The sequence below is a fragment of the Scyliorhinus canicula genome, chromosome 20 (assembly GCF_902713615.1).
Source record: "Scyliorhinus canicula chromosome 20, sScyCan1.1, whole genome shotgun sequence".
Taxonomy (NCBI): Eukaryota; Metazoa; Chordata; class Chondrichthyes; order Carcharhiniformes; family Scyliorhinidae; genus Scyliorhinus; species Scyliorhinus canicula.
The window spans coordinates 33,106,181-33,126,822 of NC_052165.1; the positions used below are offsets into that span (position 1 = coordinate 33,106,181).

The 20,642-nt window shown below is 47.3% G+C and overlaps 1 protein-coding gene and 1 long non-coding RNA gene across 6 annotated transcripts in view; one reads left to right on the plus strand and one right to left on the minus strand.

Moving 5' to 3' along the window:
* Window positions 1-20,642, plus strand: part of LOC119954699 — a 248,415-nt gene that overhangs the window by 218,567 nt on the left and 9,206 nt on the right. For 2 of the 5 annotated variants that reach the window (XR_005458293.1, XR_005458297.1), the window contains one exon: window positions 10,694-10,910. The exons of 2 other annotated variants lie outside the window; for them this stretch is intronic. This is a non-coding gene — a long non-coding RNA (uncharacterized LOC119954699). Of the gene's footprint in view, window positions 1-1,381; window positions 1,461-10,693; window positions 10,911-20,642 lie in introns of all 5 variants that reach the window. One more of the 5 variants, XR_005458296.1, reaches the window with a different exon arrangement.
* ppm1h (protein phosphatase, Mg2+/Mn2+ dependent, 1H) overlaps window positions 1-20,642 on the minus strand; it is a 208,907-nt gene that overhangs the window by 86,257 nt on the left and 102,008 nt on the right. The window contains exons 2-3 of the mRNA XM_038780177.1: window positions 11,844-12,009; window positions 926-1,267 (exon numbers count right to left, since the gene is read on the minus strand). Of these exons, the coding sequence (XP_038636105.1) occupies window positions 926-1,267; window positions 11,844-12,009 (508 nt within the window). The remainder of the gene's footprint in view (window positions 1-925; window positions 1,268-11,843; window positions 12,010-20,642) is intronic.

Here is a 20,642-nt window from a genome sequence, read left to right on the forward strand (position 1 = left end):
CAATGGGGACGTTCCTCTCTGGTGCCCTGGTCAACAATTGCCCGTCAACCAACATTACAAAAAACTGAGAGTAGACCACTTGGGCAGCTGTGTCTGTGTTGGATCTTTGAAAGTGTGTCCAATTTATGTTCTCCCTCCAGCTTGTACCCCATCAGCCTGCAAATGTAAAATTTTTAAAGTATTAAAAATACTTAAGGCCAATTGCCTTTTTGAAATTTTCTATGGAACTTGCTTCCCACCAACCTTTCTGGTAGGGCAATCCGGATATCTATGCAAAACCTAATGTCCCCTCTATTTATTTTGCCGATTATTTTAAATCTACAATTTATAATAATCTAATAATCTTTATTTTCACAAGTAGGCTTACATTAACACTGCAATGAAGTTACAATGAAAACCCCGTAGTCTCCACGCTCCGGCGTCTGTTTGGGTACACTGAGGGAGAATTCAGAATGTCCAATTCACCTAACAAGCATGTCTTTTGGGACTTGTGGGAGGAAACCCACGCAGACACGGGGAGAACGTGCAGACTCTGCACAGACAGTGACCCAAGCTTGGAATCAAACCCGGGTCCCTGGCGCTGTGAAGCAACAATTTGGCCGTGTAACAGTTTTGCCCGGTTTTCTCTATTAAAACTCCTTATAATTTTGAGTTGATTCATTTTTGTTTCTTTCCATAACTACTTTAAATCTAATTCTTTTACGATCACTATTACCCAGACATTTTCCGACTAAAACACACTACATCACACATCACAAGTCTTTTCTCTTTGATGGGAAGAGGTCACAGATATTTTTGTTTTCCTGGGAAAAAAACAACTAAACCCAAAAGGAAGACACAAAAAATCTTAAAAATTCATTTTGCAACAGCCAACAAGTACTGATGATCAAAGTTACTCTCCAAAGACAGCCACACAAACACTTACCATTTCTTTAAAAGCATTTTCTATTGCTCCAATGACCAAACTCTCATGCGGAATTTTCTTCTCGATGAAGAACCGTGTGGGCGGGCTGCTCGGTGACCCCGGGGTGCCCATCGACCCCCGCAGCGAAGCAGCTCTGGTTAATGTCCTTGTGTTGCTCACCACCTCTGGATCATCGTTGAGGCAGGTTGGGGGAAGCACTGCTGAGTTTCTGAGGACTCCAGCCACCTCTTGAAGATGCTCTCCTATCTTGAGGTGGAGGAGTTTGGAGGCCATCACAGCAGCACCAGCTCCTGCGTGCCCATCAAACAGTGCCCAGTAGTTAAATGTAATCTCCTCAGAGTCCTGTGGAAAGACAAGGAAAGATGGACAACTTCAATAATTCAGCCAACTGTCTGCACTGATTAACGAGCATTATGATTGCTTAAATAGACTTACTGCAACAATTCTCAATTTCAGATCATATTAACAAAGATGGAATGATGGCTTCAACACCAAAGGAGCCCATTTGGCCCGTCAAACCTGTGTCGACTCTCTGGTAGAGCTATTCAATTATCCCATTCCCCTCCTCTTTCTCTACACTTCCTAGTCATCTTATTCCTTTCATGTCTATATCCATTTCTTTTTTTAAAATAAATTTAGATTACACAATTCATTTTTTAAATTAAGGGGCAATTTAGCCCGGCCAATCCACCTAAACTGCTCATCTTTGGGTTGTGGGGATGAAACGCACGCAAACACGGGGAGAATTTCTTGTGCTATGATGGTGGAATGCACAAGTCACTGCTTAGGATTGTGATACTCGGGCAGCACGGTGGCGCAGTGAGTAGCACTGCTGCCTCACGGCGCCGAGGTCCCAGGTTCAATCCCGGCTCTGGGTCACTGTCCGTGTGGAGTTTGCACATTCTCCCCGTGTCTGTGTGGGTTTCGCCCCCACAACCCAAAGATGTGCAGGGTAGTGGATTGGCCATGCTAAATTGCCCCTTAATTGGAAAAAAATAATTGGGTATACTAAATTTTTTTAAAAAAGGATTGTGATACTCAAAACCTAATAGATTAATTCAATAATACAAATGTTATTTAAATGGAGAAAGACTGCAGAAAGCTGCAGCTCATGAGGGATTAGAGGGTCCTCATGCATAAATCGCAAGATGCTAGTATGTAAAGTCAGCAGGTAATAGAGAAAGAAAATGGAATGTTGACCTTTATTTCAATGTGAATGGAGTATAAAAATAGGGAAGTTTTGTAAAAATTATATGAGGCACTAGTTAGACTATGCCTGGAATACCGTGAACAGTTTTGGCCCCTTTATCTAAGGAAACGTATACTGTCATTGGAGAAAGTCCAGAAGGTTCAGGAGGTTGATTCCGGACATGGAAGGATTTACTTATGAGGAGAGGTTGGGTAGATTGGGCCTGTACTCATTGGAGTCTAGAAAAATGAGAGCCGACCTTGTTGAGACATAGCGTCAATAGAATTTACAATGCAGGAGGCCATTGGGCCCATCGAGTCTCCACTGGCCCTTGGAAAGGGCACCCTACCTAAGCCCACATCTCTACCCTATCCCCGTAACCCAGTAACCCCACCTACCTATTATTGGACATTGAGGGCAATTTAGCAAGGTCAGTCCACCTAAACCTGCACATCTTAGGACTGTGGGAGGAAACCGGACCACCCGGAAGAAACCCACACAGACATGGGGAGAACGTGCAGACTCCGCACCGACGGTGACCTAAGTGGGAATCTAACCTGGGACCCTGGCGCAGTGGGACAACAGTGCTAACCACTGTGCTACCATGCTGCCCGTATAGGATTGTCAGGTGCTTGACTGGATAGATGCGGAGAGTTCTTTTACCCTTGTGGAAGAATCTAGGACCAACAGGCATAACCTCAGAGTAAGGGGATACCCATTTGAAACAGAGATGAGGAGGAATTTATTTTCTCAAGAGGGGAGTGAATCTGTGGAATTCCATGCTGCAGAGGGCTGGAGAGAATGGGTTGTTATGTTCGAGGCAAATATTTAAAATCAATCAGGGAGTCGAGGGTTATGGGGATAAGGCAGGGAAGTGAAGTTGAGGATTTTCATATCAGATTAGTCATGATTTCACTGAATGGTGGAGCAGACAATGCATGGAATGCCTACTTATACTCTTACATCTTATTCTCTATGAGGTTCATTCGTATTTAAAATAATAACATTTATATAGCAGCCTAAATAAAATGTCCCGGACCTTCCGGTGACGGGGAAGTGCTGGATACATCAAGTGGCTCTCCACCACACAACAGAAAAATAGTCACTTTTGACCGAATGTAGCCTAAAAAAAATCGGACCTAAGCATCCCCTCACCCTCAACATTAGCACGGCAACAAAAATGCCAGAAAGCAGCAGCTTGAGAGGCCACAGGGACACCAGGAATTAGACAAATGGATAGGAGCGGCAAGCAAGCGTGTCGGCGGACCGTCGAGGCGAGGATCCCTGACCTCTTCCCTCTCTCTCTCCTCCCTCCCGCCGATTGAATCTGGAGACAGAGATCAAGAGTTTGGCGGTGACCCAGGGGGCCTGAAAGGTAAGGTCGAGGACCAGGATAATCAGTCAAGGAGGCAGAACATGCGAACAGTGGGCCTACCAGAGGGGATCGAGGGGAGGGACCGAACCGACTACATGGCCCAAATGCTGGATAATCTGTTTTAGAGGGACTGCTTCCCCAAATTGCCGGAGATTGACATGGCTCACAGGTCGCTCCGACCAAACCCCAGAGCCAGGGAGCGATAATAGCCAAGCTGCATAAATATCAGGAGAGAAAGGATCCTTCGCTGGGCTCGACACATGAAAGCGTGCAACTGGGAGGGACATAAAAATAACAGAGTGTATCAGTACATTGGGGTGCACCTGGCAAAATGCAGGGCCGAATTTAACCACGCAAAGTTGGCCCTGTACAACCCCCCCCCCCCCCCCCCCCCCCCTCAGATTGCACGTCCCTGACGTCCGGCCTTGTCTTTCACTCTTTCCTTTTAAACTTTCCAGTTTCCGCCTCTACTGGCTGTTGCTGGCCTGAGAGACCACTCAAGTCTCAAACCTCCAATGCCGTCCAAAAAGGAGGAGACGACCACTTTGGTAGACTTGTGAAACAACCACAGCAGTTGTCCGTATAAAAAAAAGGAATAGAGGAAAGAAGAGGATGAAAGAGAAGAAAACAAGGTTGCAACATATCAGAGTTAAATTCATGGTTGTTTGATATTCCCAATATGGAAATGGAAGTCAGAAACTTTGCAGGGTGGTGGAAGGGGGGGGGGGGGGGGGGGGGGGGGGGGTATAAAGGGTTCATTCTAATTGCGTATCTGTCTATCAAATGCTGTATACATCATCACAGAAAGTGTTGCAACATCGGATGGATTTTTCTCACTCTCTCTCTCACAGTGTTGTAAGATGCAGTCAGGAGTCAGCACAGTAATGATGCTGTCAGTGATGCTCCTGTTTTCCATACCCAAGCAGACTCCGTGATAGTCTAACAATACCAATAAAATGTTTTTCATTTGGTTCTATAATGATTTGTCAAACACTTTTCACCAAAGCATCGCTTCTTTAACCGAATCGGAGGATAGACACAGAAACTTTTAAGAGATCAAATCAAAGAAATCAGGAAAGGCAGGAAATACAAAATAAACAATGGGAATCAGGTGTGACAAACTAACTGCTGGTAATTACAGCAGCTTAAATCAACTACAGAATTGAGGCTGAAGTTATTGTAGTTTATGTCGAGGTTTGAAATAATTTTACAATAAAATTAATGTGGCGGCTGTTGAATCTGAAAGCAGATTACAATATTACTTTGAATTTTCAAAACATTAACAGGCCATTCAGCCCGACTGGTCTATGCTAATACTTATACTCTGCACAAACCTCCTCCCACTCTAATTACCTCTTTTTACCCTGCAGCTGTTGGGTAATGTATTTCTTGTAATTTTCAGAAACCGTCTGTGCATTATAAAACGTGCTTTATGCACAACACAAAAAGTCTTGATATTATTTTAATTATTTGTTCCTAGGATATGTACCATGGCTGAAAAGGCCAAGACTTATTGTCCATCCCCAATTGCTCTGGAATAGGGTGGCACCTTTTGTTCTTGAACTTCTGTTATCAGTTAGCTACAGCTGGTGGGGGGGCGCTTTCCAACTTGCTCGAGATCGCAGTTAGGAGTAAAGCACTTTGAGGTGGGACCAAAGTAACAAATAGGCCTAGTTCCAATCGCAACTTTCTTTCAGTGAACATGGTGGATTTAATCTAACAGCTTCATAGTCACTCGCCGTTCCTCTAAGTCCAGTATTTTATGTTTGCCCTATGTATTTTCTTTTCATGTACAGAATGATCTGTCTGAGCTGTATGCAGAACAATACTTTTCACTGTACCTCAGTACACATGACAATAAACAAATCCAACCCAATTCAATTCTGGAACTATTCCTACTTTTGTCACATCTCTAGTGTCCAAACTGTCTCGGCCGTATGCACTAAAATAACCTTTTCAGGCCCCTTTACCTATATACCTCTCTCTTTCCCTTTAAGGCCTTCATTTTTGTTTACATTTAAAAAAAATTTAGAGTACCCGTTATTTTTTTTCCAATTAAGTGGCAATTTAGTGTGGCCAATCCACCTAACCAGCACATCTTTGGGTTGTGGGAGTGAAACCCACACAGACACGGGGAGAATGTGCAAACTCCACACGGACAGTGACCCAGAGCCGGGATCGAACCCCGGTCTTCGGTGCCGTAGTCACAGTGCTTTTTTCTAAAAATGTTTTTTATTGGGTTTTTGAACATAATGAGTGGGATTCTCCGACCCTCCGCGCCGAAATCGCGCTCGGCGCGGGGTTGGAGCATTACCCAAAATAGGCTCCCATGCCGCCACGCGATTCTCCAGCGACCGGAGAATTGCCGCCAGTCGCGCGCACGCGATTGATGCAGCGCCAGTTGGGGGCCGTTGAAAGCGGCCCGAGGCGATTCTCTGCGCTTGACGGGCCAAGTGCCCTCCAAGTTTCGCGGAGTCCCACCGGTGTGGTTCACATGTGGTCCCACCTGGAGGGACCTTGGCGTTCTGGTGGTGGGGGATCCGACTCCGGTGACTACCGATCGGCGGGCGCGCTCATTACAGGGGGAGGGCCCATGTTCCTCCATGCCAGGCCCCTGTAGGGCTCCATGTTGCATGGCGGCCGGTGAGAATACAGCTGGCGTGCCCATGCTCGGACCCGCGGCTGGCCGCCGTGCGCAGCTACGCGGTTATAACTGCAGGGCTGTCTCACAATGCAATTGGCCCGGGTTAGAGTCCGACCTTGGGTGACTGTCTGTGTGGAGCTTGCACGTTCTACCAGTGTCTGGGGTTTCCTCCTGGTTTCGCATGGGCTTCCTCCTGGCTTTCCTGTTTCCACCCATAGTCCAAAGATGTGCAGATTTGGTGGAATTGAAATGATCAATGAGTGGAGTTACTGGCCAAGTAGAATGCTCTTTCGGAGGGCTGATGACATCCTTCTGCACTGTAAGGATTCTATGCATTCCCAAGTACATGCCAGTTGTACCTGTATTAGAACAGCTTGGCTAGTGGCTTGGCAGGTTGTGGAGCACGTCTTCAGGATTATTGCAGGAATATCGTCAGGGCCCATAGCCGTTTGCAGAATCCAATGCCTCCAGCTGTTTCTTGATATCAGATGGTGTGAATCGAATTGGCAGAAGACGGACGTCCACGATGCTGGGGACCTCCGGAAGAGGTCAATTGTCCACTCAATTGTCCACATCTGGCTGAAGATTGTTGTGAATGCTTCAAGCTTTATCTTTTGCACTGGTGTGTTGGGCTCCTCCATCATTAAGAATGGGGTTATTTGTGGAGCGTCCTCCAGCGAGTTGTTTGATTGTCTATTACCATTCACAGCTGGTGGTGGCAGGGATTAGATTTGATCCTTTGGTTGTGGGATTGCTTAGCCTCTGTCTATTACATGCTGCTCAAGCTGTTTGGCACACCTGTAGTCCTGTGTTGTAGCTTCACCAGATTTGCACCTCATTTTTCGGTATGCCTATTGCTGCTCGGTCAGTAGTGGTGCTGCCAACCCACTCTTGATTTGGACATCGACATCCCCTACCCAGAGTACATTCTTCACCCTTGCCACCCTCAGTGCTTCCTCTAAATGGAGTTCAACATGTCGGAGTACTTATTCATCAGCTGTTGGGGTATGGTTTCCTTGCCCATGATTGAGCTAAAGCCATGAGACTTCATGGGGTCCAGATTCATCATTAGGCTTTTAATTCCAGATTTTTATTGAATTCGAACTTTACCATCTGCTGTGGTGGAATTCGACCCTGGGACCTTAGAGGAATACGGTAGGTCTCTGGATTACTAGTCCAGCGACAATAGCACTGCACCATGCCCTCCGCTGTATGCCAGTGGTGGAGGGAGTGAGAGTGATAAGGTGGTTGACTGGTGCCAATCAAGCTTTGTCCTGGCTAGCGTATGGAGGCGGCATCATGTAAGGGCACCAGTTTGGGGGCGTTGATAGCGGCGCCTCTGCCGTTCCCGCCGGCACAGTACTCCACCAGCCCCATGGTGCTGGCAGCCCTGAGAGTCTGCGGGCAATGGAAGAAATATGTGGGAGCGGAGGGAGCATCGGTCTTGTCTCCAATCTGTAACAACCATCGGTTTGCCCCAGGAAGGATGGACGGGGAGGGTGTTTCGGAGATGTCAGAAGGCAGGAATTGAGAGGATAGGGGATGTTTATAGAAGGGAGCTTTCCTAGCTTGAGGGAGCTGGAGGAGAAATTTGGATTGGTGAGGGGAAACAAATTTAGGTATCTGCAGGTGCGGGACTTCCTAGATAGACAGGTCTCAACCTTCCCGCTCCTACCACCAAGGGAGATTCAGGATATTGGCTTGGAGGGACTCAAAGCCCCTGAAGTCGGAGGCCTGGCTATCTGACAAGGCTAGCTTTCTCTGTTTGGAGAAAATCACGTTCGCCTTGAGAGGGTCACTGTTAGGGTTCGCCCCGAGGTGGCAACCGTTCATCGACTTCTTTGCAGAAAATTAAATGTCAGCCGGGGGGGGGGGGGGGTTTAGTTTAGATAAAAACTCACGGTATTCTCATTTTGGATGACTGCTCTCTCAGGTTGATCCCATGGCATTATTATGAGGAAAAGGACGACTCTACCTGTTCTCTTGCCTAATATTTTCCAGAGTGTGGTGGGAGATGGAAAGGTCTCCGACATCTGTGTGGTGAATCACAGTAGCGTAATTCATACTGTATTACACATGTTGTACTATGTGTCTGTCAGCTCGGCACACGAGCAGTTGCGCTGCTCTGCCACTAGGGGGAGATGCACTGGGAGTGTACGGGAGTTTGTACTGGGCTCCACCCTTGGCTCCACCCACAGCTCCTTCCCCTAACCGGAAGTATAAAGGTTGATGCTGAGAGCCTGCCTGCCAGTTCATCTGGAGTTCATCTTGTCACAGGCAGGCTCTGTTGCAAGACGATTAAAACACTGTTCACTTCTAACCACGTGTCATGTGAATTGATGGTCTCATCAATCTATAAGGAGCTCATGGGGTCAGAGGACACGCCAGACAGAGGAGCTGAAGCGCAGGTGGGAGGAGGAGTTAGGAGGAGAGATAGAGGATGGTCTCTGGGTGAAGGCGTTGAGTAGAGCTAACACGTCCACAGAATGCACCGGGCTCAACCTGATACAGTTTAAGGTTGTTCACCGGGCTCACGTGACAATGGCCTGGATGAGCAGGTTCTTTGGGTAGAAGATAGGTGCGCAAGGTGTGCGGGGGCGGGGTGCAGCAAACCATGCCCATATGTTTTGGATATACCCAAAGCTCAGGGGATACTGGCAAGGGTTTGTGGACATTATGTCCACAGTATTAAAAACAAGGGTGACACAAAATTCGGTGGTGGTGAGTTTCAGGGTGTCGGAAGTTCCGGGAATCCAGGAGAAGAAAGAGGCAGCCTTTGCTTCCCTGGTGGCCCGGAGGCGGATATTATTAGCTTGGAGGGACTCAAAGCCCCCAAAATTGGAGACCTGACTATCTGACATGGCTAGCTTTCACTGTTTGGAGAAAATCAAGTTCGCCTTGAGACGGTTACTGTTACGGTTCGCCCGGAAGTGACAACCGTTCATCGTCTCCTTGGCAGAAAATTAAATGTCAGAAGGTGGTGGTGGTGGTGGTGGGGGGGGGGGGGGGGGGGGTTTAGTTTAGATGAAAACTCACGGTATTCTCATTTGAATGACTGCTCTCTCTGGTTGATCCCATGGCATTATTATGAAGAAAAGGGCCGCTCTACCCATTCTCTTGCCCAATATTTTTCCCTCAACCAACATCACAATCACGGATTATGATTGTTACCACATTGCTGTTGTAGGAGCTTGCTAGGCACAAGTGTATTACTCTGCTTCCTAAATCAAATGTCCATCCTTCGGTGGTGAAAGCGGTCATGCAAAACCATTTCTTTATTTTATTGTCTTTCAATAGGGAATTTCCAGCTTATGTAAATAGAAACCAGAACTAAGGACAAGAGTTAAATTAAGCACAAAAGATGAAACCATCCAGGCTGTCGTAAAATACACAGGATCCTGGATTACTGCAAGAACAGAAGCTAACATTCATACTGTTCATTTTCTGACTTTGCGCAGCTCGGAATGAGAATATCGTGAGTTTTCATCCATGGCTAGCAAATGAGAGCACATTTCTATGGTTACTTAGTAACTAGCTTCAAATGAAAGAGTGTGGAGATTCAGTGAAAGACGCACATAAACTTGCATTGCTCAAGACTCGAGCAACATGTTACGTTCATGTCAAGGGCACAGGATTAGAAAAATCAACCACTGACCGATCAACTTTCACATTGCACAAAGATCCAAGACAAGAAAGAAAGCAAAGGAAAAATAAATAATTACAGGTTACAACTAATTATAGTTGTTGCTCTGCCCTGTTCTCTAAAATCTACTCAATGACATAACTGGAATAAAGATGATGCCAGCATTTCCATTAACTGGGAGACATTCGTTATGTTGTTTAGGGACAGAAATCTGCCATCCTTACCTGGTCTGGCCTACATGTAACTCCAGGTCCACCACAACTGCCCTCGCCAACAATTTGATATGCCACCCAGCTCATGAACAATTAGGGATGAGCAACAAATGCTGGCCTTGCCAGCAAACCCCACATCCCACGATAGAATAAATAAAAAATAGTTAATCAGCACGTGGAACAGAAACAAGGAAACATAGAAAATAGGAGCTGTGTAGACCATTCATCCCTTCAGGCCTGTTCCCCATTCAATATGATCATGGCTGATATGTCTACTACAATGTCGTACGCTCAGGCTCTCTCCAAACCCCTTGACACCTTTGGAGGCTAAAATCTATTTCCTCCTTAAACATATTCAGTGACTTGGCCTCTGCAGCCTTCTGTGGTAGAGAATTCCACAGGTTCACCACCTTCTGAGTGAAGAAGTGTCTCCTCATCCCAGTCCTAGATAGCGTATCCCGTACCCGGAGACTGTGACCCCTGACAAATGGACTCACAAAAATAGATCAGAGGAGACAGGCAAAACACAAATCAATTGAGGAATAATAGAATGACTTGAATATGGGTCTTTCTTAAAGCTTAAACATGATGGTCCCAGTGATATTTATTACCTCTTGTGATTTTAGTTTTGCACCGTTGGGTTATGAAAGCAATTCACAGGCACAGGAGGAAAGTGAAATCAATTCTTTCTCTTCTATTTTCAAGGAACGTGCACACTAAAACAGCAGCGTGAATTCAACAAGTAGTGAGCAAAAAATGGCAAATGTTTCAACAACAACTTCCATTTACCGTTGAGAGCGATATGTCCAAGTGTTTCAGAGAGGCACAAGAAAGGATAAAGGACTAATACAAAAGCAAAACACTGCAAATACCGTAAATCTGAACTAAAGAGTTGCTGAGTAAAAGGAGGAGATATTAAAAGGTGTGTCCAAGAGGAGACAATTTCAGCAAAGTCTTAATATAAAGAACAAAGAAAATTACAGCACAGGAACAGGCCCTTCGGCGCTCCCAGCCTGCGCCGATCCAGATCCTTTATCTAAACCTGTCGCCTATTTTACGAGGATTTACTTTCCTCTGTTCCCTGCCCATTCATATATCTGTCTAGATGCATCTTAAATGATGCTATCGTGCCCGCCTCTACCACCTCCGCTGGCAAAGCTTTCCAGGCACCCACCACCCTCTGCGTAAAAAACTTTCCACGCACATCTCCCTTAAACTTTCCCCCTCTCAGCTTGAAATCGTGAACCCTTGTAATTGACACACCCACTCTTGGAAAAAACTTGCTGCATAGTTGAAGACGGAGCTGCGAATAGTGGCTGGTGGAAAGCTAGTTCGCAATGAATGGGTTTCCTCATGCAATGTACCACACTAGTGGAGTTGTTTAAAATTCCCAATTGGTTCAAGAAGATTTTTTCCATTCAGGGAGGAGAACAAAAGTAGGGACCATAAATATAAAAGGTAGTCACCAATAAATGCAAATTTATGAGAAACCTCTTTACCCCGACAGTGTTAAGAACGTGGGAATTGCTGCCACAAGGTACAATCGAGACCAATAGCACAGATTGATTCCAGGAAAGTTAGGTTAGCACATGAAGGAGAAAGCATGAGAAGAATGTGTTGATGGGCTAATTAGATGAAGAATTACAGGAGGACACTTGTGCAGAACCTAAATGCCAGTATAGACCAGGATACCAAGTGGCCTGTTTCTGCACTGCAGGCTCTATGCAACTGCCTGTAACACAGTACAGTAGTGTGTATTGTAATTCACATTAGTGCTACTGATCTTTATGTAATCTGGGCATTTTGTGCTTCGCTCACCCAGCTTCCATTGAAATAAGAGTAAAGTTTCACTTACTGAATTGTCTTTAACCTGCAACCCTTCTCCGTTTGGTAATGACGATCTCCTTTTGACTGTGGAGTTCTTGCTGGGTGTGATGGGAGCACTTGATTTCTTCTTCACAGTCACCACTTCACAGGAACCTTGGTCCTCATTGTGCGTGCTTTTCCCTGCATTGATCACCCTGCAAGCCACCAAAAACATTTCTGTAAAATTCCTCTGCATAAATGACTAGAGGCACATCCCATCTGCCCCCTTCATGTGGCATAGTCGTCAACATTGTTTCCCTCACAAACACAACTTAGCACACTTTTTCTTCCCACTTATCAGATGTTTGATCATTTTATTCATCCAGTGCAAGCTGGGTCAATCTTTACAGTAGTAATGAATTTTAATTTGCAATAATGAAATGGCTTGTGGTAAAATACTGAGAGATTGGAAAAAATTTGCATTTTTATTACATCTTTTTGCAACCGGAGGACATCTCAGGCAATGAATTTCTGATGCTTTGGAGGCCAACGCTGCAGCCAATCTGCACACAGCAAGATCCCACAAAGAGTAGTGAGATGAAAGTCCAGTTAATCTATTTTGCTGGTTCTAATTAGGACACAAACTTTACCAAAGAAACCAGGAGACCATCTTGCTTTGCTTTAAATAATACTGTGGAACCTTCAACAACCAAAATGGAGCTTCGGTATAATGGCTCACCTGAAAGAAGGTAATAATAATAATAATCTTTACTGTCACAAGTAGGCTTACATTAACATTGCAATTAAGTTACTGTGAAAAGCCCTTAGTCGCCACATTCCGGCGCCTGTTCAGGTACACAGAGGGAGAATTCTGAATGTCCAAATTACCTAACGCCTGTCTTTCGGGATTTGTGGGAGGAAACTGGAGCACCCAGAGGAAACTCACGCAGACACAGAGAGAATGTGCAGACTCCACACAAACAGTGACCCAAGTCGGGAATCGAACCTGGGACCCTGGCGCTGTGAAGCAACAGTGCTAACCACTGTGCAACTGTGTACCTTTAACAATAGAGTACAGCTTCACTATTTCACTGAGCAGTCAGTCTAAATTACATGCCAAAGTCGTTCTACAATTTTATTACTTGATGCAAGTGAGCTATTAACTGACTACAAACTGGTACATCAACTCAAATTAAACACGTAAGGGCCGAGTTTGCGCTTCCGAGTTAGGTACACTGGGTCAGGAAATTTCCACTCTGTAAGCCTGACTTGGGATAAAGTGACCAATTGGTTTGCTGGATTTTGGTCCCGGGGTTAGGTACAAGCTACCATCCGGCCTACTGCCACGTATAGGCCACCAATGGGATGTCAGGTGCTGAGTGGGCTGTTTAAAATGCCTACCTCGGTGCCCTGAGACTTTGTCATCGTTGTACTAAAATAAAACAAAAAACCTAACCCTCCAAGCCCTATCCCCTGCACTCCCCATGCCCCATCCATGCCAACTCAGGCTCCCACCCACTCCCATGCTCCCTCATACCCTCCATGCCAATTCATGACACTCCACCCATCCAACAGCCCTTTATAGCACCTATGCCAACTTCATGCAAACTCATTCCAACACACAGACCCACACCCATCACTCTTAAACCTTATAACCTCCTTGCCAACTCACCAGTATCTACCATGGGCGGACCTCAGAAGACATGCTGAGATTATCTTAAGTTCCAATTCTCCCAACCCACCTGCGGCAGTTTGGTGGTGGGCGGGAGTGGAGAATCCAGCAGGAGTCAAAAAGTCGGAAACCCTCCAGCACAAAGTTACACTGCAATATTCCCAATGGCAGGTCCGTCATCCTGTTGGCAGGTGGCGTGAATACAGTTTGCATTAATTTGTATCTCATGAGTGCTCATTAAAACAGCTGCCTGTTGGTGTCCCATCAGGCCTTCCAATCCCATGTTCACCAGTCTAAAACCTGATTAATAAAGAGTCATTTTGTCAGAGGCTTTAAGGTAAGTGTAACAAAGCCTTTCTGCCATAGTGCTGCACTGCTCCTGATGTGCCGTACAAAACTCTGCTGAGGCAGATTGATTCCTACCCTCCATCTCGAGCTGCTCTTCATGGACAGCACCGTGCTGCTGGACCCATCGACCCTCCTGTATAACCAATTTGGATCAGCACTGCGCCTGGGGCTGGGAGTACAGGGGTCCCTTTCCTCCAGTGCCACACAACAATGTCTATCTGGACAGCATTGTGCTGTAGGGCTCTTGCAGTCACTGCAACAAAGCTCCAAAGTTTGACCGGAGGCGGAGTGCAAGGTGAGGTTGGGGGCAGGAGAGCTGTGTGTGGCCTGACGAACACAAAGGGGGGCCAATGTGGAAGGCGGGCTGTGTGGAGGATTGGGAGGGAGAGAGGGCTCAGAATGGCAGATACAGAGACAATGAGGTGAACGATGAAGACAAATAATGAAAGGGAGGTGGAAGACCGAGGGGAGGGTAGCTGGACCCCAACAAGGCTGCATAAAATGCTCACAAACAAGGGGGTCAAAGGGATACTATGTTGTTTACAGGAAGGGGATGAACAAAGACTCCATACGCATCTCGCAGAGGTCCACGTGGGGCCTGGGAGCCCCACAGGTGATGGTATCGGAGGTGGGGGGGGGGGGGGGGGGGGGGGGGGAAAGAGTGGTTGAGTCAAGGAACAGGCTTCTTCTTGAGGCCGCTAGTCTTTCCCCTCTGGGTTTCTGACATCCTGCACAATCTGGTGAAGACAGGTGGGCTGGAGTAAGTTATAGAAATGCACTGCTTTGGGGCCTTGGAATCAGTCAGCTGAGGGAGGGCTGATGAATCTGCTGCTGGCCTGCCTGGGGAGTGGAAGGGAACTTGCCTGTGCATAATTATTGAAGTTCCAAGTGCAGAATCTGACATGGGTTCCTGCCCTTCTGTCGGCTGAACGGGTGCCTGGGATGCCACCCACCACCACACTGGGAGAATACTGCCCAAAGTATCTATTATAGCCGTCATTATATTTTTAAAAAACTATCCTATTGATAAAAATCCCTGAAACAAATTTAAATCCTTCAAATACTTAATCTCTTCTAAAAACATCTGTATTCATTACCCCACATCAAAGACAGTCTAATTTCTTTTTAACCACATGGAGCTATTGATCAAACTATGAAATTACAGGCCCACCATAGGTTGTAAAAACAATTAAGCAACATTATTATAATGATACCCCTCAGGCTCATTTCAACAAACAGCTAGTGAAATGGCAAGCACCGATTTTCCCCTCTAATGCAAAAAAAATTTTCAAAAATGTAAATAGCAGGGAATTTAAATAACTTGGCAGTTCTAATTTTATACTCGTGTCTATACTTAACAACCTGACCCTCAATTACCCTTACAAAGGGTACCTGACTTCTCCCAAAAGGATACCCGACCTCTCCAAAGAAGTTTGGCCGGATTAGACCTTTTACTCAATTGTCTAAAGCCCAACAACCATGTTTCAGAAACCTCACTGACAAAAATTGCTTCGGAGTCATTGTGCAGCTGCCTCTGTGATTGGTTCCTCCGGTCATTGTCTCCCCCCCCCCCCCCCCCCCCCCCCCAGTGAAAATTAGCAGCGCCAAGTTCAGAGTTGGGACTTTTGGAATCTGGGCTCCAGCGGCATTTTGGGCTAAGGTGTTCGGATACCTTCCGGCATGAAAATTCAGGTCTGAATGTTGCACTTCTTTACCAGAATAGAAGATGGATTAAAGGGAAAGGAAGAGTTGAGCCCAAGGCTGTGCAAGATGACGCAGTATAGATGAAAAAAGATTTTTTTTTAAACTCACTAAAGCTGGAAACAAGAAACGGGAACATCAAATGCAGTAAATATAAAGCAAATTAGCCAGCTTCTGAAAGAGGATCTCAGAAATTCCAAACATCAGCGAGGTAGAAAAACAGTTTTCATCCTCTGTCAAATATGAAACAACTCTGAATCACATTCGTATCCGAATTTAGATGGATAAACTATTTTTTTTCTCCTTTAAGACATTTCTTAAAATCTATCTCTTTGACCAAGCTTTTGGTCATCTGACCTAATATCTCCTCATGTGGCTTGGTGTCATATTTTGTTTTAGAAATTATCCTGTGAAGGGCCTTGGGATATTTTGCTCCATTAAAGGTGCTATATTAATAGAAGCTGCTGTTGTAGTTGTTCACTGCATCTACTACAGTAGGATGACTGCAACTGGTTGACCTTTGTCACAATCCCAGTCGATCTTTAAGATAAGGAAACTTAGTCTTCTGATGGACAATGGATATTTTATATATGAATTCGGATTCCTGCTCTCGAATTATTCAATCTGTGATTAAAATAATTTGTCATATTACCCAGTTGCTTTTTAGTTTTACACCATCTCAACCACAAGAGGGAGCTAAGAGGGGTTCTGCGTATGTTCCCTCTCCACCTCCATCACATCCTTCAGACACTCAAGTAAGAAGCTACTGAAAAGAACTGCACACTGGCTCTTTTCTGTTTTGAAACACTATATGCACTTCGAGGCTTCTTGCTGCGCTTACAATTATATTAACTTAGTAAATTAATTTGACTATTAGTTTCAACCTTAAGTAGAAACTGATGTATTTATTGAATACTGCAGTAATTATTATCCCACAATAAACAGAGGTTGGTGGCAGACAAACCACATGGTATCTAGTGAAATACAAAAAAGACTTGCTTTTATATTGCGTCTGTCATGAATTTGGGAGACACAACACGTTGCAGTGAATTAAGCTATTTTGAAATGAAATTCAGCAAGATAATGCGCACAGCATTGTGGTAATGGGTATACAATCTGTCGTAATAATGTTGGTTGAGGGATAAAGTTCAGGACACTGGGGATATCTCCCCTTCATCGAAATTGTGGCATCAGACCGCATATGTCGGCACCAGAGGGCAGGCAGAGCTTCAATTCATCACCACGTCAAAAGACGGCACTTCAGACAGTGCAGCATTCCCTTCATATTGCACTGAAGTGTCAGCCTAGGATATGTGCTCGAGTGTCTGGAGTGGCATTTGAAGTCTTCCCCGCTGACTCAGAAATGGGAATGCTGGTGACTGAGTTGCAGTTGTTGTAGTGATATCATGTTGTGTTGTAATTCGCCGACTGACCGACCACTAGGAGCCTCATTAGAATATAAATGAATGTTAGAGTCAGGTGACTTCAGACTTACTGGAGAGCAGGGAAGAGAGTGTTTGGTGGTGCATGTTCATACTGTTATTCATCTGTTGTATTGCATACAGTTGACCCGCAGTTAATGTTAATAAATTGTTTATAACTTTAGTTACAAATGTCCTTGTACAAGTCAGGCCATCCAACAAGAACATTTGTGACACTAGTATAATACAGTAATTATTAGTTGCATTGCGTACCATCATACTAACAGTACGTTTAAAAGTGTAGGTTTTTGGATTGTAGACAGTCAGAGTTTGTGAGCTAGACAGTGCAAACACCATGCGGTAGCTAGTAAGTCTGGTCAGGTTAGTATTAGGTCTCCAGTCAAGTCAGTAGTGTCAACCCACAGTTGAACATGAATATTAGTTAAGACGTTAAATAAAATCGTGTTGCATCTTATCAAGTGTTGGAGGTCTGTCTCTCGCTACACTGCATCAAGTGCAGTCCACGTCGACCCAGCCTGCCTAACACATCACCGTTCACCCCAAGTCGCTGCCGGCGGGAACTCTGCGGGAACGCTCGGGGGGCTCCTTCACCTGGGGGTGGGGGTGGGGGGGGGGCCCCAATGGGGTCTGGTCCGCGATCGGGCCCCATAGATCGACGGGCTGGCCTCTTTCCCCCCCCCCCCCCCCCCCCCCCCCCCCACCGGGCCTACTTTCTGGCACGGTCAGCCCCCTGAACACTGATTCCATGTAGAGTCGGGGTCGATGTGCTAAAGAAGTCCCCCGCGCACGCGTAGGATGGCGCGGCCCAACTGCGCAAGTGCAGGATTGAGCTGGCCCAACTGCACATGCGCGGGTTGGCGCGGCGCCCATTGAGGCTGGAACGGCGTTCACGACGGGGTGACCACTTGGGCCCAATATTGGAGAATCGCCCCCAATACCTTTTGAGTTCACCCCAAGTTTACACCTTTATGGAATTTTTTTCTTTAATAATGTTCCTGCTGTTGTAATACTGGATTTTCTAATTACTGTTGATTTGTTTTAGCTATTTCCATTCTACTTCCTGGTTTATCCTCCTGACTGATGCATTTCTGGAGGACTGGACTTGGCGTGGAGTGCACAGTTCCAAAATGTACACATTACACAGAAACTTGGGAAGCATTGTGAATTGCGGAGGAGGATAGCACACAGACAGGCTGGTGAAATTGTTGGGCATTTTATGTAGAGAACGATGAAGTGATACATTTTGTTAGGAAAAGCAAAGAAAAACAATACAAATTGATGGGTTCAATTCCAAAGAGGGGCACAGGAGTAGCGGGATCTGGGAGTATGTGGACACAAGTCACTGAAGGCAGGTTGAGAAAGAGATTTATAGAGATTACAATCCCACACCAGACCCCAACAGTGGCTAGGATGCTGGACAGAAACCCCAATACTTTATTTTAATGTTTGTAAGTCTGTGAGGAAAGGATGGTAGTTAACTACTAATGGTAGTTGCAGAGATATTCCTTGAGAAACAGAGATCTCTTGACACTGTTTTAAGACAAGATCTGGGGCGGGGTTCTTCGACCCCCCGCCGGGTGGGAGAATCACCGGGGTCAGCGTGAACCCCGCCCCCGCTGCCCTCCTAATTCTCCCCCCCCCCAAAAACCGGCCCGGCGCGAGTCGAGCCGCCCACCTCGGAGAATGGCCGGGTCCAGCGTGACTCAATGGGCGCCGGGGCTGCCCGAAATCTCTGGCCCGCGATGAGCCAAAGTCACGCCCGTCTGTTGCCGGTCCCGCCAGTACAAATTGGAGTAGGTCCCTTACCAGCGGGACCCGGCGGCGTGGATGGGCTCCGGGGTTTTTGGGGGGGCGTGAGGGGATCTGGCCCCAGGAGGTGCCCCCACGGTGGTCTGGCCGGTGATCAGGGCCCATCGATCCGTGGGCGGGCCTGTGCCGTGGGGGCACTCTATCCTTCCGCACCAGAGGCTGTGGTCCTCTGCCATTCCCGGTGTGGAAGCAAATCCCTCTGCGCATGCGCAGGGATGACACCAGCACACTCTGGCGCTCCCGTGCATGCGCCGACTCGCGCTGGCCGGTGGAGGCCCTTCGGCGCCGGTTGGCGTGATGCCAAGCCCCTTTCCCACCGGGGCACAAACCACTCCGGGGCTGGGCTAGCCCCTGAAAGTGCGGAGGATTCCGCACCTTTGGGGCGGCCCGACGCCGGAGTAGTTCACGCCACTCCGTTCCGCCGGGACCCCCCCCCGCCCTGCCGGGTAGGGGTGAATCCCGTCCCTGACTCCTATCAGACCCATGAAGAAACCTGCAGCAATCAAACACACTCTAACCTGGGGCAGCACAGTGGCGCAGTGGGTTAGCTCTGCAGCCTCACGGCACCGAGGTCCCAGGTTCGTTCCCGGCTCTGGGTCACTGTCTGTGTGGAGTTTGCACATTCTCCCTGAGTTTGCCTGGGTTTCGCCCCCACAACCCAAAAATGTGCAGGCTAGGTGGATTGGCCACTCTAAATTGCCCCTTAATTGGAAAATATGAATTGGGTACACTAAATTTATTTTAAAAAACACACTCTAACCTGGATTTTAACCCTTACTGCACCAAATACCTATGACACAATATGGGCGTCATTCTCCCATACCCGGTGACCCGCCCCAAAGCTGCGGAGGATCAGAGGCTAGGCCGGCGCCGGAATGGTTTGCACCCCGCCGGCCGGCGTGGAAGGCCTTTGGCGCCACGCTAGCCGGGGCCGAAGGGACTCTGCCGGCTGGCGCGGGTCCGCGCATACACGGGAGCGACTGCTGACGTCATCCCCGCGCATGCGTGGGGGGGGGGTTCACCTACGCATCGGCCATCGCGGAGGCTGACATGGCCAGCACGTAGGAAAAGAGTGCCCCCATGGCACAGGCCTGCCCGCGGATCGGTGGGCCCCAATCGCGGGCTAGGCCACCGTGGGGGCACCCCCCTGGGCCAGATCACCCCTCGCCCTCCCCAGGACCCGAGAGCCCGCCCGCACCACCAGGTCCCGCCGGTAAGGGACCTAGTGTAATTTACGCCGGCGTGACTGGCAAAGAACGAGTGAGACCTTGGTCCATCGCGGGTCAGAGAATCGCCGGGGGGGGCCGCTGTGAGCGGCTGCCGACCGGCGCAATTCCCGCCCCCGCCAAATCTCCGGTGCCGAAGAATGCGGCGGCCGGCGGGGGCGGGATTCACGCTGCCCCCCGCCGATTCTCCGACCCGGCGGGGGATCGGAGAATCCTGCCCAATATATTTGAAATTCCTACATTCATCACATAACGCACATTGGATCCATAGCTTTAAAAATCTAATAGAGAGTACAAGCAAGGAAAATCTAGTGAACATTTATAAAACATTGCTTTGGCTTTAACTGGGAGTATTGGGCACAAATCTCGGAAAAATGTCCAAGTGTGGTAGCGAGTTGGAATTCATAGATCATAGAATTTACAGTGCAGAAGGAGATCTTCGGCCCATCGAGTCTGCACCGGCTCTTGGAAAGAGCACTGTATTTAACCCTACACCTCCACCCCATCCCCCGCAACCCCACCTATCCTAAGGGCAATTTAACATGGCCAATCCACCTAACCTGTATGTCTTTGGACCGTGGAAGGAAACCGGAGCACCCGGGGAAAACCCACGCAGACACGGAGAGAACGTGCAGACTTCACACAGACAG